The sequence below is a fragment of the Heterocephalus glaber genome, unplaced genomic scaffold, assembly GCF_053883595.1.
Source record: "Heterocephalus glaber isolate CG9 unplaced genomic scaffold, H.glaber_assembly_v1.0 deba00001504, whole genome shotgun sequence".
Classification (NCBI taxonomy): domain Eukaryota; kingdom Metazoa; phylum Chordata; class Mammalia; order Rodentia; family Bathyergidae; genus Heterocephalus; species Heterocephalus glaber.
Genome location: NW_028258324.1, coordinates 7489212 through 7504312, shown reverse-complemented (window position 1 = coordinate 7504312; position 15101 = coordinate 7489212). Strand labels below are relative to the sequence as shown.

Below are 15101 nucleotides of genomic sequence, written 5' to 3'. Positions count from 1 at the left end.
CCTAGGAAAAAACCTTTTTAGCTGACATGTACTTAAGACTGTCCATTACTATCTAGTCATGGGGGAAAAATTTTATGAACCATCATAACTACAGAAAAGGCTAAGTGGTAGGGATCACTAATTTATTTCTCTTTCAACAGTTAACTTTTGAAGTTTATACCCTCCCCCATGCCTATATCAGACTGTCCTGAGCTGGAACAGCCTCTCTGGTTGTTGTGGACAAAGGGATCACTCCCATGGGTGGGGAAACACAAACCCTAGAGGTCCTTCTGCAGGAAAAAAGTAAAATTTCTACTTTTTTCACAACCAAGTTTATCTGTCTATGCAGCACCACTATGCTCAGGCAGCCCAATATTAACCCCAGCCTTCACCTTGTTCTGTTACCCTCAAGATGTAGCATTGTCTTCTATTCCCCAAGGAATGATTGCTCCTTTTCCCTAATTGACATTCAGTTGTACATTAAATGTCACCAAATCCTATTCATTCTCTACACTTAATATCTTCAATCACAAGCCCCTTCTCAATTCCTTGATCATTGTCATCTTTGCCTCACCCAAGCTTGTTGAAAATAAATTCCTCTAAGCCTGATGATGAAGAATTGTTAGAAATAAACTGATATAATAGGCCAGGATGAGGAAAAGGCAAAAGAGGAACTTGGAATGGAAATTTTAAGGAGGCTTCACTCTCAGGATCGTGCAGATTTAGGGTCGGTTAAGAATGAGTGCCTTCTTGGGTTTACACCTAAGGTACACCCCAGTCCTAGTTCTGTGATATGTTTTTAAAATATTTAAAAATATATTTTGGCCAAAATCTGTGATCATCCAGACATGAGACACACCTCTCTGGATATCATGACATACACATCCAGGTGATCACCTGGGCTCAGGTGCTGCCACTTGGTGGCTGCAGGCTTAGCGGATCTTGCCCATGGCTAGGCAGAATAAGAGGCTCAGTTATGTTTCTTTAATTGCCATTTTTCTTTATGGATATCCCCCCCATCTTCATTACCTGATTTCATTCTCTAGTTTTATATCAAGATAGCAGCCTTTGTGATCACACAACACATTTGACACTTAAGGAGTCTCAGTCAGGTAACTAGCACATGGAATAGATTTTAAAAAGCACAGGTATGATATCTTCTGTGGTGATCCATGATTAACGGCATCATAGAGTGAGGTGAGTCACAGACAGTCATTATTAGTAATTAAATATTGGATTTGGGGTTCGAGCTCAATGATAGAGAGCTTGCCTACCATGTATGAGGCACTCCTTTGGATCTGCATCATTGCAATAAAAATAATAATAAAATATTTCTATTTACCAGTGATTTATTTTATTAGATAAATTAGAGTAGAACCAAGGTAATATCTATGCAACCTCTTCGTACTCTCCAGAATTTCCTAGTGTTTTAAAATACTTTCTTCAGTGAGAGAAGGGGGCAACTTTATACCAGGTTTTCCCAGCACTACTTTACCTTCCAAGTCCCATGTGTAAGCGTGAGGCGCCATTGTCCCTGTGTGTGTCTCATCAGGAGAAAAAGACTGAGGGTGGAGCATCTGTGTTTTGGACTTAGGAGTAAACCCAGGAGGCCCCCAGAGTATGATCTCTTCAAACTCTATCTCTCTTGAGTTTACTGCGTAGAGACGTTTTCCTGCAATTATTTGTGTGTATTTTGACCTCTGTCTGGTCAGATCCTTATGAGTAGATGCCAGGGTACTTTATATGTCCTTCTTGAGCACAAAATACATGTAGGTTCCTCCGCATTACTAGCTTTTCATCGCAGTCTTTGATTAAAAGGATATCCACCTATTGTCTTCCTTTCTTTTTCCAGTGAATTGGCTGTGGCCTTCAGGATAAAGCCCATCTCAGAAGACTGTATTTAGTTGCTCTCTAAGTCACCTCTAATCATCCTCAGTAACATATCTTTCCACTGTCATGCGTACACACACCCACACATTGATTGCATTTCTCTGAATTTTATAGCCATTTTAGTCTCAAAGAACTGTTCATTCAAGATCATTCTTTCCTAAATTATTATAGTTGCCTCCTAGCTGGTCTCCCTACCTCTAAGCCGAATCATTATTTTATGGGAATTGTTGTGCTCATGAGAAGTCTTGTTACACTGGCTACAAACTTGCACATTCTTTTCGATGTATAATGTGGTGTGATAATGAGAGATAGTCTTTGGAGCCATAACTTTTGGATTTAAACCCAGATCTACCCATATTACTTGTGTGAACTCATCACCTTTGGGCACCACTGTTGCCATGAACAAAAAAGAATAGCATTTACCTGGTGGAAGCTTCATGAAAATGAAAGCATAATACCTGCAAAGCTGTTAGCACAGGGCCTGGCACAGAGAAGAGTTTTGCTCCTCTTTTGTTTTGTTATGCACAGTCAGGCATCCCTGAGTCAGGGAGGTCCTGCAGTTTTCCTTCCCAGGACCTTTCTTTTAACATATTGTTAGTGCTTGCAGTTCATCACTCAGTATCCCTTGTGTAAAACATCTGGGCGATCTGAAAACAGAGCTTAAGTCCTACCAATTAATTTTAAACCCTACTCTTCAGGGGAGTGAGGAAGAAAAGGAAAAAGAAATTGGTGATGAAAAAAATGACTTCATGAAAGAAAAGAACAAATCTATATGTGAATTACGTATAACCTATTGCTCTTTTTTTCTGTCACTTTGACTTGATCGCAAGGCTCCCATATTGGACACAGGTAAAATGTCTTCCTGTTGGTTTTACTTTTTAAGAGCACCAACAAGTCTCACTGCCCCAAGGCTCAGACAGAAGCTCACAAATTTGAGGCCAGCCTGGGCAACTTAACGAGGTCTTGTTTCAAAATGTGAAAAGGGAAAAGGGCAGGGATGTAGTTCAGTGGTAGAACACTGGCCTAGCACATACAAGGCCCCGGGTTCAATCCCCAATATGAGAAAAAAAGGAGAAAAGACCCACGTCCTTTTCTTCATCCTTCCAGAAATAATGTCCCATTTAAATAAATCCAATAGAACATTCCAATTATTTATTATAATGGAGGTTGGCAAATATAACACACATAACATTTCCTACTTTATGATCCCCAAGGTCATATGAGAAAATAGAGCCTTCCTGACATCACTAAGCCAGTGAATGTATTACTGTTCTCAGAAGAAAGCCAGTGAATGTATACTGTTCCCAGAAGAAAAGATGCAACACAAACATTTCGTTCTCCTATCATTCCTCATTTTAACTTCCTCTTCCTAAAGCTTAAGCCGTTTTTGCGAGGTTTTTGCTGACTTAACTTTTATTTAGGTAGTGCTGCTCTTTGAAGTCACAAGCAAGTTCCTTCTCATTTTAACACTCTCAGGCTTAAACATTTATTGTTGTTGTTTTTGTTGTTGTTGTTGTTGTTGTTAAGTGCTTGCTTGGTGAGTCAACTTTTATTTGGGTGATATGAGTTGGTGGGGTCAAAAAAATTTAAGAACTTGAAAGATAATGATCACTTAGTGGCCAGATGAAAGTTTCTGTTTCTACTCCCCACTCATGATGCCAAGATATTAAAGCACCTGCTTTTTTGTAGAAGAATGAATTCTTGCATGAATGGAAACCCAAAAGTTGAATGCCTTAAACAGAGTCACTCCTTGCAGAAAACACTTCAACATATCTCTGTGCAACTGGCCATTTGTGGAAATATGAAAATGGCTTTGTTATGAAGACTATCTACAACACAGAATGTGGTTTTAAGTATTTACCTATGCTTCAGAAATGGAATTGTTCTGCCCAGGGAGCACAGAAGTCTTTTCTTAGTGAATTGTAAAATTGGAAGTCATATGCTCTGTTCTTACTCTTGGTGCCTGGTGACATGGATCAATAGTGACTGAGCTTTCTGACCTGCATGTGAGTCTCAAGTTCCGTTTTGGATAGGGAGAATGGAGAGCTCAAGAGAGGGGCATTAAGCACTGCAGAAATGGCCTCAACCAAATCGATAACTGATTTGACAAAAAGCAAATTAATTTCTTCTGTTACTTTTCTTACTAGCACGTTGTAATGGGCTGCCTTTTTCCATCTGAGGTCATGTCTCATGGCTAATCACAATCTCTAAAACATGCATTCTCATTAATTGCACTTGTTCCTCTCTTCCAGGTAGCTATAGATTTCACTGCCTCAAATGGGGACCCCAGAAACAGCTGTTCCCTGCATTATATCCACCCTTACCAACCCAATGAGTACCTGAAGGCCTTGGTGGCTGTTGGGGAGATTTGCCAAGACTATGACAGGTAAGAGATTTCTAATCAGCTGAAGCCTTTTTATGTCTCAAATAGGCTTAGATGGCTGATTCTTGGCATAAGTATGGAATTAAATCCAACATCTTCTAATGCAGAAGCTCACAAAAGAACAGAATAAAATCTTGTCCCAAACATCTCATCCAAACACCTACAGAAACTGATCTTGTGCCATCCTCACATTAGTCACTGATGTCTTTCTCATCATCCTTCTTTTCATTGACTTGCAAGATCACTGGCTAGCTGTTTTAGTTTGTTTCGGGTTTTTTTTTGAATCTTAGTATGTACCTTGCCACTCAAAGTTTGCTCATGGACTAGCATCATTCCAGACCTACAGAATTCGATTGTGCATCATGACAAGCTTCCCAGATTATGTATTTGTTTGCACTTTGAACTTTTAGAAGCATTGGTTTATTGGATGTTATTACATTTAACCCTTATATATACCCTAATATAGTAGATACTGTTTTAAAAAGGCAGCAGAACTATAGAAGGAGGTTAAGTAACTTGTGCACTGTCACACAGCCAGAGGCAGGATTTGAACCCAGATCTACTTCATCCCATGGCTTAAATCCATAATGACTGTGTTTCATAGGTTCCAAAAACTATTGGTAACTTTAGCAGTGATATCTACTAGGTTCACATCTATGCAGCCATGCATGTGTGTGTGTGTGTTTGCATGCATACATATGCATATTCACATATATATGTATATATACATAAACATATATATATACATAACATATACATATATATACAAGAGAGAGAAAGAAAGAACAGATCAGTATTATTTATTTTTCTTGATGGTAAATATTGACCTTTACCAACAAGAGAATTCTCTGTAAGAAGTGATTTACATAAATTACATTAAAGTGAATTTATTCTGCTGTTTCAGTTTCCACATAGAAGTGAAGGAATTCAGGTGTTTATTGAAGAAAAGTTTTTGAAGCAAAACCAATGTAAATATAAATACACACAAATATCAGGTGATTCCCCAGAGTGATTATAAAACAAGGCTAGTTAGTAATGAGCAGCAATTAATTGACCTTGTAAGAGATGAAAATAGAAAATACAGTGCTATCCTCCAGGTTTCACAGAAATTTTGTAGGATAGCATGATTTCTGTTTTTCTCATCTTTTAATTGGTGATAACCATCTTAAAACTTTGCTACCTCACACCCCATGGAAAATGACATGTCCTGGTGGCCAAAAGGTACAGAGAAACAGACATGACATGCCCAGTACTCTCCTCCCTGCTGGTGTCTCTGGAGTCAGCCTGGTCATCTCCAGTAAATCAAATGGGGCATGAGGGCAATTGGGGAATGAAAACCAAAGAGCACCGAAACTCAGGCTCTCATTGACATTTCTCCTCCTTTATGCACACAGGGCAATCAATAGTCATTTCTCATTACCTTGCTAAAGCAACATTTCTTATACTTAACCTTGAGACACAGACTGTGAAGATAACTTGAGTTTCAGCTCTGATTTCTTGAGGCCCCAACACAGGGAGGACTCCTAAAGAAATTTATGTTACATGGAACGTTTTACCGTGGAGAAAAAAGTCTGATAAATTGCACCTCCACTATTTTGGAAACTCCTTCAAACTTCCCCAAGACATAAAAATAGTAATTTTTCTCCTTCTGTTCCTTCTCATACAGACACATACGTGTTAGCAATCTAGTATAATAACGTGTACATATGTAAAGATAAGAAGAAGGGGAGAATGTTTTCAGGATTCCAAACTTTTAAATCTTGAAGTGCATATTTAAAGATAAAAGTTTTCTTAGCATAGTGGTGTATGCCTGTAGTCTTACCTATTCCGGAAGTTGAGGCAGGAGGATCACATGAATCTAGAAATTAGAGACCAGCCTGAACCTTATAGCAAGATCCCATCTCAAAAATAAATAAATAAATAAATAAATAAATAAATAAATAAATAATAGAGTAGGTCAATGCATTTGTCTCTAAATCTGCAGGGAAGAAAGCAGTCAATCATGAATTCCACAGAGAAGATAGGTGAATTGTCAAGAAATTAAGATGTGAGGCTAAGAGCTCTCATTTGTGGTTCTGCAGCAGATTTATAGAGTGATCTGGATACTTATGTATTATCAGGCAGCATTTATTGGATGCCCTCTGTTGAGAATCTCAATTTCCTAGGTGCCTCATCTGCAAAATGCAGATACTATAGTCAGAGTGACATGTATGTCTTATAAAACTTTTATCCCTGTAAAATTGGAACCAGACAAACTCTAGGGAGTATTTTGTATTCCTTCAAAAAGGAAGATTCAATATAAAAATAAGATAGAACATCTTAGCTTATACAAAGTATCACCATAAATGATGATTTTTAAAATTGAATTAGGGCAAGTCTGAAGTTATCATCCCCAACTGGCCAAGAAAATCAACTTTCTGCGCTCAGTGGAGCAATATACATATTTGTATAAAGACAGCAGCTCAGCGTTAAAATGGGCAAATGCTAAGGAAGAAAAGGATTGAAAAACCTTGATACTCTTTTAAAAGACTCCCTAGAAGAATGTGTAACACAAGCTGCTCATTTGAAAACTGACAAGGTTCTGTAGTTTTTCCTTTGTGTGGGTGGATAAACAATAGACAGGCAGAGTCAGGAAATTTCAAGTTGGGGCATTGGAATTAATTTATTCTAGAATCAAAGTCAGTGAGGTTGGTGCTTAAAAAGAAACACTTGAATAAAACTGACAGAAGGCATCATTTCCCATCAGGTTTTTAATCCCCATGAGCCTTAGAAATTCCTCCACGCCTCTGACAACCAAGGGTTTTCTTTCTGCCTTGTTCATTCATCGCTACTGGGTCATTATAAGGTGATCCATGAAGTAGAACAGCTTGAAAGGTACAAAAAGCTCTTCTTTGGGTGGCCTTGAAAGGAAGGTCTCTGTAAATAGCTGGTCCTCAAGCTCAGAAGACAATCCTGCTCGCCTGTGCTGTCCCTCAGCCTCTGAAAGAAAGCCTGCTGCTCATACTCTCTACCCACCTCCCCAAGATCCACTGATGCATATGTGTACAAACACATGCATGCAGGTGTGTATGTGCACAAACACACACATACACAAATGTGCACATATGCAAATAGGCATGCATGTGTGCAAACATAACTATACATGCAGGGACATGGCACACACACTTACAGGCCCACACAAGCTCATGCACCCCTGCCGGTTGTGGAACTTCCCCAGCTCCTGTAAGCATCCTAGTTCCTCACACCACTTAAAGCCCAAGTGACATTCTTTCTTTGAGGCCAGCAGGAATGTGAGTCTCTGACAACTCAAAATGGGTTACCTATGTACTATTAAGAGAGTACTGAAACTGAATACATTGCTTGGAAGTACAGATTCCCAGTTTATGGAAGTGACCAACTCAGAATGAGACAGGAATATCAGAAACTTAGGCAGGAGTCTTTCTTCACAGTGTAGTATGCTAGGAGACAAGGTTAAAACTGAAAACCCAATCTGAAACATGTTTTCAAATGTAAAGCATTGAGCTAGTAATCAGAAGATGAGATCACATCACAGTGCTACCTTCTCTACTCTGCCAGTGCCATTCAATTGTTCTTTGCTTTGGTTGCACACTGAAACCATTTGGAAAACCTTAAAATATATTAATGCCTACCCCCCCCCAGGGACTGTGATGTAATTGTCTCCTGTGTATCCTATAACCAGGATGTTTTTATTCTAACAGGTATCCAGGGTTGAAAGTCAGAGTTAAATTGGAAGAGATGAGTCAATTGGGATGGCTAAGACCCTTTGCAGTACCTACTAAGTGCCAGGCACCTCAAGTGATGTTGTAAAGACAGAAAAACTAGTAAAGCAGGTCCCCCCACAAGTGGTTCACAGTCTTATAGGAGAGAAAGACAATGGATAAATCACAGCCCAACGCCCTTGCCCTATGTAAGGATGGGAACTGCATAAAGGAGGGAAGAGGGGTAGCCAAGGAGACAGTCCTGAAGACAGCAGCTTCTAGGCTGTTCAGAATTCTTCCTGTTCTTCCCTTTTTCACTATTAGAACAGGGATGGACCAAAATAGCCTTCTGTGGAGGACAGAGTCAGCAGGGATGAATGAAAGACCACAGAGTCCTGATGACAAGTAACCATTAATCAAATCCCAGCTCTGCTACCTCTATTCTCAGGAAATTTATAGTCTCTGGGTCTTAGTGTCTTTGACTGAAAATGGAAGATGTAGTTAACTTCCCTGCATGCAGTTGTAAGGCCTGGATTTAAAGTGGCTAGCTAAAACAGGTTCTGCCTGTGGTAAGTAGTAAGTGGTGGAAGACATTATTTAATATTCTAAATTTATTTTTAGAAAATAAATTGAACACAAAGGAGAAGAAATTGCAATGTCAGATCTGGAAATTATCTTGAAACAATGATCTTTAAATAGTTTTTGTTCATTCACACCTAAAAAGAATTTTGCAAAAATGTGTGTGGCCCTCACACATTTTTGCATTGAAATCTAACATTCTCCAACTTAAATAGTGATGAAGAATGAAAATTCTAGAGTATTATAAATATGGACATTTAAAAATAAACTCTTATATGACCCTTGTGACTATCCAGTACAATCTAAATACCATAGCTATTTGATATCTACCATCATCCCTTTAAAAAAATAATTGAACAAGTTCTTCAGTTCAGTTGACAATTTTAATTGTTTCTTCTTTTTCACCAATTCATTTTCCATATTCCTTCCTCCATGGAATTTTATACTAATGTAACAATAAATTTGATTTTAAATCCTTTTATTGATCATTGTATCATATACTTCTATAATAAAATATGAATACTAAATTAGCTAGAGTTAATTTTTAATTCCAAAAAAATTTTATGATGAAAAGATTCAAAGTATTTAAAAATATCTTCTAGGTTGAATTTTTATTACAATTTATTATTAGTGTATAATTGATCAAAAAAGCATTAGGGCTTTTGGTACTTACTGTATTGTCTGTGAAAAGTAGAAGCTTACTAGAAACAAGCTTTTACTGAAATAGTGTGAAGTCTTCCCAGTTAATTTATATATCTATGGATGAGAGCTACTTATCACTAGGATGGGAGAGTCTAGCATCAACTTAATCCCAATTTTTTTGTTGTCAACAAGAAAAAATCCTAAGAAAACCTTTTCTTGTAAGCAAGAATATGGAAATAGAAAGAGTTAGGTTAGCGTTGTTACTCATTTCCTTCAATTCCAAGTTACATACAAAAAAAAATAATGATCAATAATCAAACTGCATTTTTAATGATCTACCAGCTAACATTAGCACTTCCTATAATTTTTTTGTTTCGTTTTGTTTGGCGGTACCGGGGATTGAACTCAGGACCTTGCACTTGCGAGGCAGCCGCAGCACCACTGAGATAAATCTCCGGCCCCAACTACCTAACTTGCAAAAGGATTTGTTTCCTACTGCCTCGTTCATGTTTAGAATACTTCTTTTGTTTGATGCTGCAAAGTTTTTATACACTGAAGCAATGTGCCATGGTGATTAAGATTCAGAACAGGTAAAGAGAAATGGCAATTGTGAAAGGAAAAGTGTAAATGGAGAACAGATCTCTCCCCCATAGGTACTCACAGAAGATCAACTTCAGTAGAGATTACATACAGGAATAGAGGAACTGAATACTGATGTTCCTTCAAATAAGAAAAAAAAAGTCATACCTTCATATCTCCAGAAGGGCTTTGCATTTCCATCTACCTCAATTTTAAGATGGCTACTTTAAAAAACAGTATTTATTAAATGTTTAGATGCTCTGAAATACTATTAAGTCCTTATGATAGAGTGATTTTTTCCTTTGCTTTTATTAACTTCTTGCTTTAACTCAATGTTTTTCTTAATAGTTGAAGCTAAAATGTTGGTTTAAAATGAATTTTCTGGGGCTGGGGATTTAGCTCAGTGGCACCACACCTGCCCTGCAAGTGCAAGGTCCTGGGATGGATCCCCGGTACCAAAAAAAAAAAAAAAAGAATTTTCTACGAGGAGATCATTTGACATGGTTATTTCCTAAGACAGTATACTCATTACCCTTGAAGATCATGGGCCCTTTTATTGTATTTTATATTATTTCATTCTAACAGTAACAAATGTTGCCTTTACTCATGTGATGATACAGCGTTTCAAAATTTGGCATCCTGATGCATTCTTTTGAGCTCAACTTGTCTTCTCTTACTTCTTGCACAAGATCTCTTCCTGCCTGATTTTATTTTGAAACAGTAAGAATAGATGTTTAAATCTATTGTGCTTACGCTTGAAATTTTTTCTTTAGTACATTTATTAGTTAGAGGCTTTGTGGTGGCTAACTTCAGAGAATTTATCCCTCCTAGCTCATTAATTATTCCCCTTGTAGGTGAGACATTTTCCCTACCTTCTTATTCTTGAAACTCAATTACATAACAATGTATCATGTCTACAAACTTGAAATCCCAAAGGGTGGCTTAGAGGGTATAAAAGGAATATCATTAAGACTGAGACACTGGTTTAGTGATTAGAAATGGATAAAATATTAGATCTCATCAAAAAAGAAAATAAAGTGTGTGGAGCCTCCCAGGTTTCTTTGTTTTGACTTCTGAGCCATCTTTGAGTTGGAAGAAACAGTGCATTCTTCTAAATCTACTGACAAGTTTCTCCCCCTCGCCCTTCAAACTTGCCGAAGAAAACTATTTCAATATTTCCAAGAAACAGAAGTATATTTTCTCAGAGCTGTAGCTAATCTTTTATAGACTCTTTTGAGTTTCTATTTATCAGCATGAATACTTTCTCTAATACATGCTAGATGCAATCCATAGCAGAGCCTGGATCAGCACAACAATGAAAAAAAAGGGAAGCTGGTGATTTTCTAGAGAGTTTAGACTTTGATTTCAAAGATTGCTGGCTTCCTTACATCTCTAACTGCAAGTGTTTCAAGTTGACAGTATTTTGGTAGTTTTGTCAAAGCCATCAATGTTTACTAATTACTAAATCAGGTAGTGGTGATGGGTGAGAATGTGGCTTCATTATGTTGATTGTGTCAAGTGGACCAGAGGAAGGAGTAATGCTCCCTTTTGCTTATAGAAGATATTCAGGAGTGAGCCCTGTTTGAGTTCTTTTCCCTCCTGACTATCAAGAACTGATAAATGTAGGTATTGCTTCAAGAAAAACTTACAGTTGTGTTTTTAATGGGAGAGGGAGTAAAAGATGTATGGCCTAAGAAGGACATGCCCCTCTGCCGAGATCAGTATTCCAGAGGCCCACTGCAGTACCTCCCTGACAGCACTTACCTACTTAAGGGAGGTGTTATCTGTTGTCTAGTCAGGAAGCCTACCTTCTAGAATTGCCAGTAGGAAATCATATTTAATACTACATACAGTCATTAAATTACAGTGGTGTCATAGGAAAGGCATGGGCTTTGGAATCACACAGTACTCCTTGGTAATCACTTTAGCCCATATAGCCTTTCTGAGATTCCAAGTATCTGTCTGTGAAGTGGAAATAATAAGTGAAACTTCCAGGTTCAGATGAGAATTAAATAAACGTGTGCATTACCTAGCGTGATCTTGGCACGGTGTATATGCCAATAAATGTTAATTACTCTTTTCTCCATCCACTTACCAATAGTATAATAAAGCTACAATACACATGAATGAATAAATTAGAAAAATTCCAATGTGCAGTAGAAAAACCAAGCAAAAAGACATTTATGTGACTTTCATGCATTCTCATAATTCTAACTTCTTTACATGGCCTTATTTGCAAGATCAAATTCATGGATTATCTAATCATTGACTATTTACTGGGCACACATTCTATGGCAGGTACAAGGATGAAGGTAGGAATAAGGGCAGTTAAGGGGAGAGAGGAGTGGAGATGTAAAGTTGTTAATACAAAAGACAGAGTCCCTTTGAGTTCAGGAAATAAGAAAAGACAAAAATAATTTTTAGATATTTATATGTGACAAGGTAGTGGACACAATGAATAAGTGAAGCTATACTTTTTCAAATAGCCAGCCTTATAATCTTTCTACTGCTTTTTAATATCTCCTTAAATTCAAGCTTTTTCATGTCTGATCCTTGGCTCTAATTAGCAGTATCATCATGGGCAAGTCACATTACTCCTCAAGGTGTTTATCCATGTGCCAAATGAGAATAATAATTTCTCATTTAAAAGAATTTTAAAGATTATCTATATGAAAGTTCCTAATACAGTCCATTGTAGCAGTTACCTAATTCAGGATCACTTTACAAAGGAAACTGAAAGTCGGAGTAAGGGTGAGGTGTATAAAATCTGGCGCCAGTTTAATATTTGGTATAAAATCTAGCAAAAAGTTAGTGGAAAAAGTTATAGACTAATGACTATAATGAATGTAGAGCATTACTTCTTAATTGTTAATTATGTCTGCTTTTGATATCCTCCATTACCACAAGTAATCTAGAAGCATAAACCAGCAGTGTAGCAACATGTCTAGTGAGATTATATGCAAGTTCATGTTTCTCTTCCTCATTAGAAAAACAAATAAAGCGATTTCTTCTTTTATTCATTTTCTTGTTTTAATTTCAGTGACAAAATGTTCCCAGCCTTTGGGTTTGGTGCCAGGATACCCCCAGAGTACACGGTGAGTGAAGATGGGATCTGTAGGGAACAGGGGAAGGGGACGTTACCAGAACCTCTGCAGTGAGTCCTGGTCTCCTGTGAGCCACGGCAGCACACGGCGAATTACAGGAAAGGTAGAAAAATGAGACTGAGAAGAAGCTGAGCTTTGGGTCTGATCAGTGCTGCTCAGGGCAGCAAAGACAAAAGCTCCCAGTTTACCGCACCTTTTATTCAGTACATGGGGAAAAACAAATGTAACAAATGACTTGCAGAGAGTTCAGTACATCCTGGGTGAATAAGATGTACCAGTCCAAGAACAATGAGGAACTGAGTAGATGTTTGTTCTCCCAGGATGTTTTCAGCTCCCAGGATGTTTCTTGTCCTGGAGAATCACAGCATCACTAGATCATTGAGGTCTCAGTTGTGACCGGGGGCCAAACTGGAATTATTCTGTAGCTGGGCTGTAGGCAAGAGAACTAGGCTAACCAAATGATTTTACCCTAAAATTATGTAGCATTGCTCCCGACAGGGATCTTTCACTTTGCTGTAGTCCATGGATAATTTGGATTTCTTTCACAGCAGTCTCACTTTTGACTTTTGACAAAATGATATCAGTAGGGTCCAAAGAGTCAGAAATGGTCTTCAGAACATGTGAAATTAGTTCCTCCAAACTTATCTCTGATGAGACTCAATTTCCAGGTATTTTGGATGAGTCTTCTACAGATCCAGATGAAGGGCCCCATTGTTACATGCCCTGCAGATATGGTCAGAAACTGAAAAAATACTCAAAATATTGATTTCCAAGAGTTAAAGCCATTCATATCTCCCTAGGGAAAAATCCCACTGGTAATGCCAACTGTGAAAGTCCACGGTAATAAAGTCGACAGACTCCCTCATCCCAAGTCTCTGTGTATCAGTCTTGGATGTGGGGCACAGAGGAAGTGCTAAATAAAGAAGCATTGCAGCTTTAGATGACTAAAAGGTGAAGAAGTCTTGTGAAGACATTGGAATTCTACTTGGATTTGATACTGATTTCTCAAGACCCAATGACAGCGTGTGGAGAGATATGCACTGCAGGGGAGTTGAGGCAAAGAGGGTTTGGAGAGAAATATGTACTGCAATGGAGTTGAGGCACACTGCTGTGTTCTACCAGATGCTCCTGGGGTCCACACCCCACAGAGAATTCCACCCCTTAGCCAGGCAGGACCTTCACAAGTCAGCAAGGCCCTTGCCACAGCCTTTATGTCACCAATACCTCTGAGGTCTAAGCAAAGTACAAGCAGCACTGCGCAATCACCAGTATCTTTTTTTTTTTTTTTTGGTCCCGGGGATCAAACTCGGGACCTTGCACTTGCGAAGCAGGTGGTGGAACCACTGAGCTAAATCCCCAGCCCCACCAATATCTTTTTTATAGACTATGTCTGAGCCACAGGTTAGGAGGCAAATGCCAACATCTGCTTCCTCATCAGAACTGTCAGACAAAGGCCTTCCCTTTTGTCTCCTTCTTTGAAAGAGTCCATCTCCCTGTGACTACTATGCTTAGCAGTGGATAAAGTGGCAGATCTCCTTGACTTGTTCCCACTCTGTTTGCTTCCATACTGGCCTCCCCACTAGGCATAGCTATAGAATTCTGGAAGCATTTATTGGAAATACAGCACGTGAAGAAGAATATAGAATAGGATTTATTCACTGGTGGCCTATAGACATCATTCACACAAAGCATATTTGACACTCTTGTTAATTACAGAACTAGGCAATTTTACATAAAATGTCTAATCTCTAGCTTTTTTTGAAAATCCAAAAGCCTAGCAACACTAAGCTTAAAAGATAACACATACAAAAATTGACCAGAGTAAAAGAGATAAAGTCCCCTTCAGATGGGGTATCAGTTTCACAATCTGGGTAGGTCTGTGCCCTCCTACTTCACAGAGCTACTGAGCATCAAAACTGGAATGTATCTCAACGGCCCAACTATTCAGAGATGCTTGGGAATCTTCCACCATGCCCAGTGGTCCTCCAGCATTAGCTTAGCCCAGCCTCACTGACAGAGCTATGCAGCACACCTGTTCTACACTTTCCTTTTCTCATCCATGACATCTTACTGATTTCTCTACTGGAATAAAAAATCTTCTTGTTATTTTCTGAAGTCCTCATGTTCACCTGACCTCTTGGCTCCATCCTGCCTGTCAGCTAACTTTTCTTTCTGCCATCCCAACAAGCATCTCTCATGTTTATCCACTTCTAGCCCCCCAAAGCC

General features: G+C 38.5%; 1 protein-coding gene across 2 annotated transcripts in view; it reads left to right on the top strand.

The window, feature by feature from the left end:
- The window catches only part of Cpne4 (copine 4), a 535814-nt gene that overhangs the window by 505376 nt on the left and 15337 nt on the right, over positions 1-15101 (top strand). For both annotated transcript variants that reach the window (XM_087186153.1, XM_004834230.3), the window contains exons 11-12: positions 4122-4255; positions 12812-12866. In XM_087186153.1, the coding sequence (XP_087042279.1) occupies positions 4122-4255; positions 12812-12866 (189 nt within the window). The remainder of the gene's footprint in view (positions 1-4121; positions 4256-12811; positions 12867-15101) is intronic.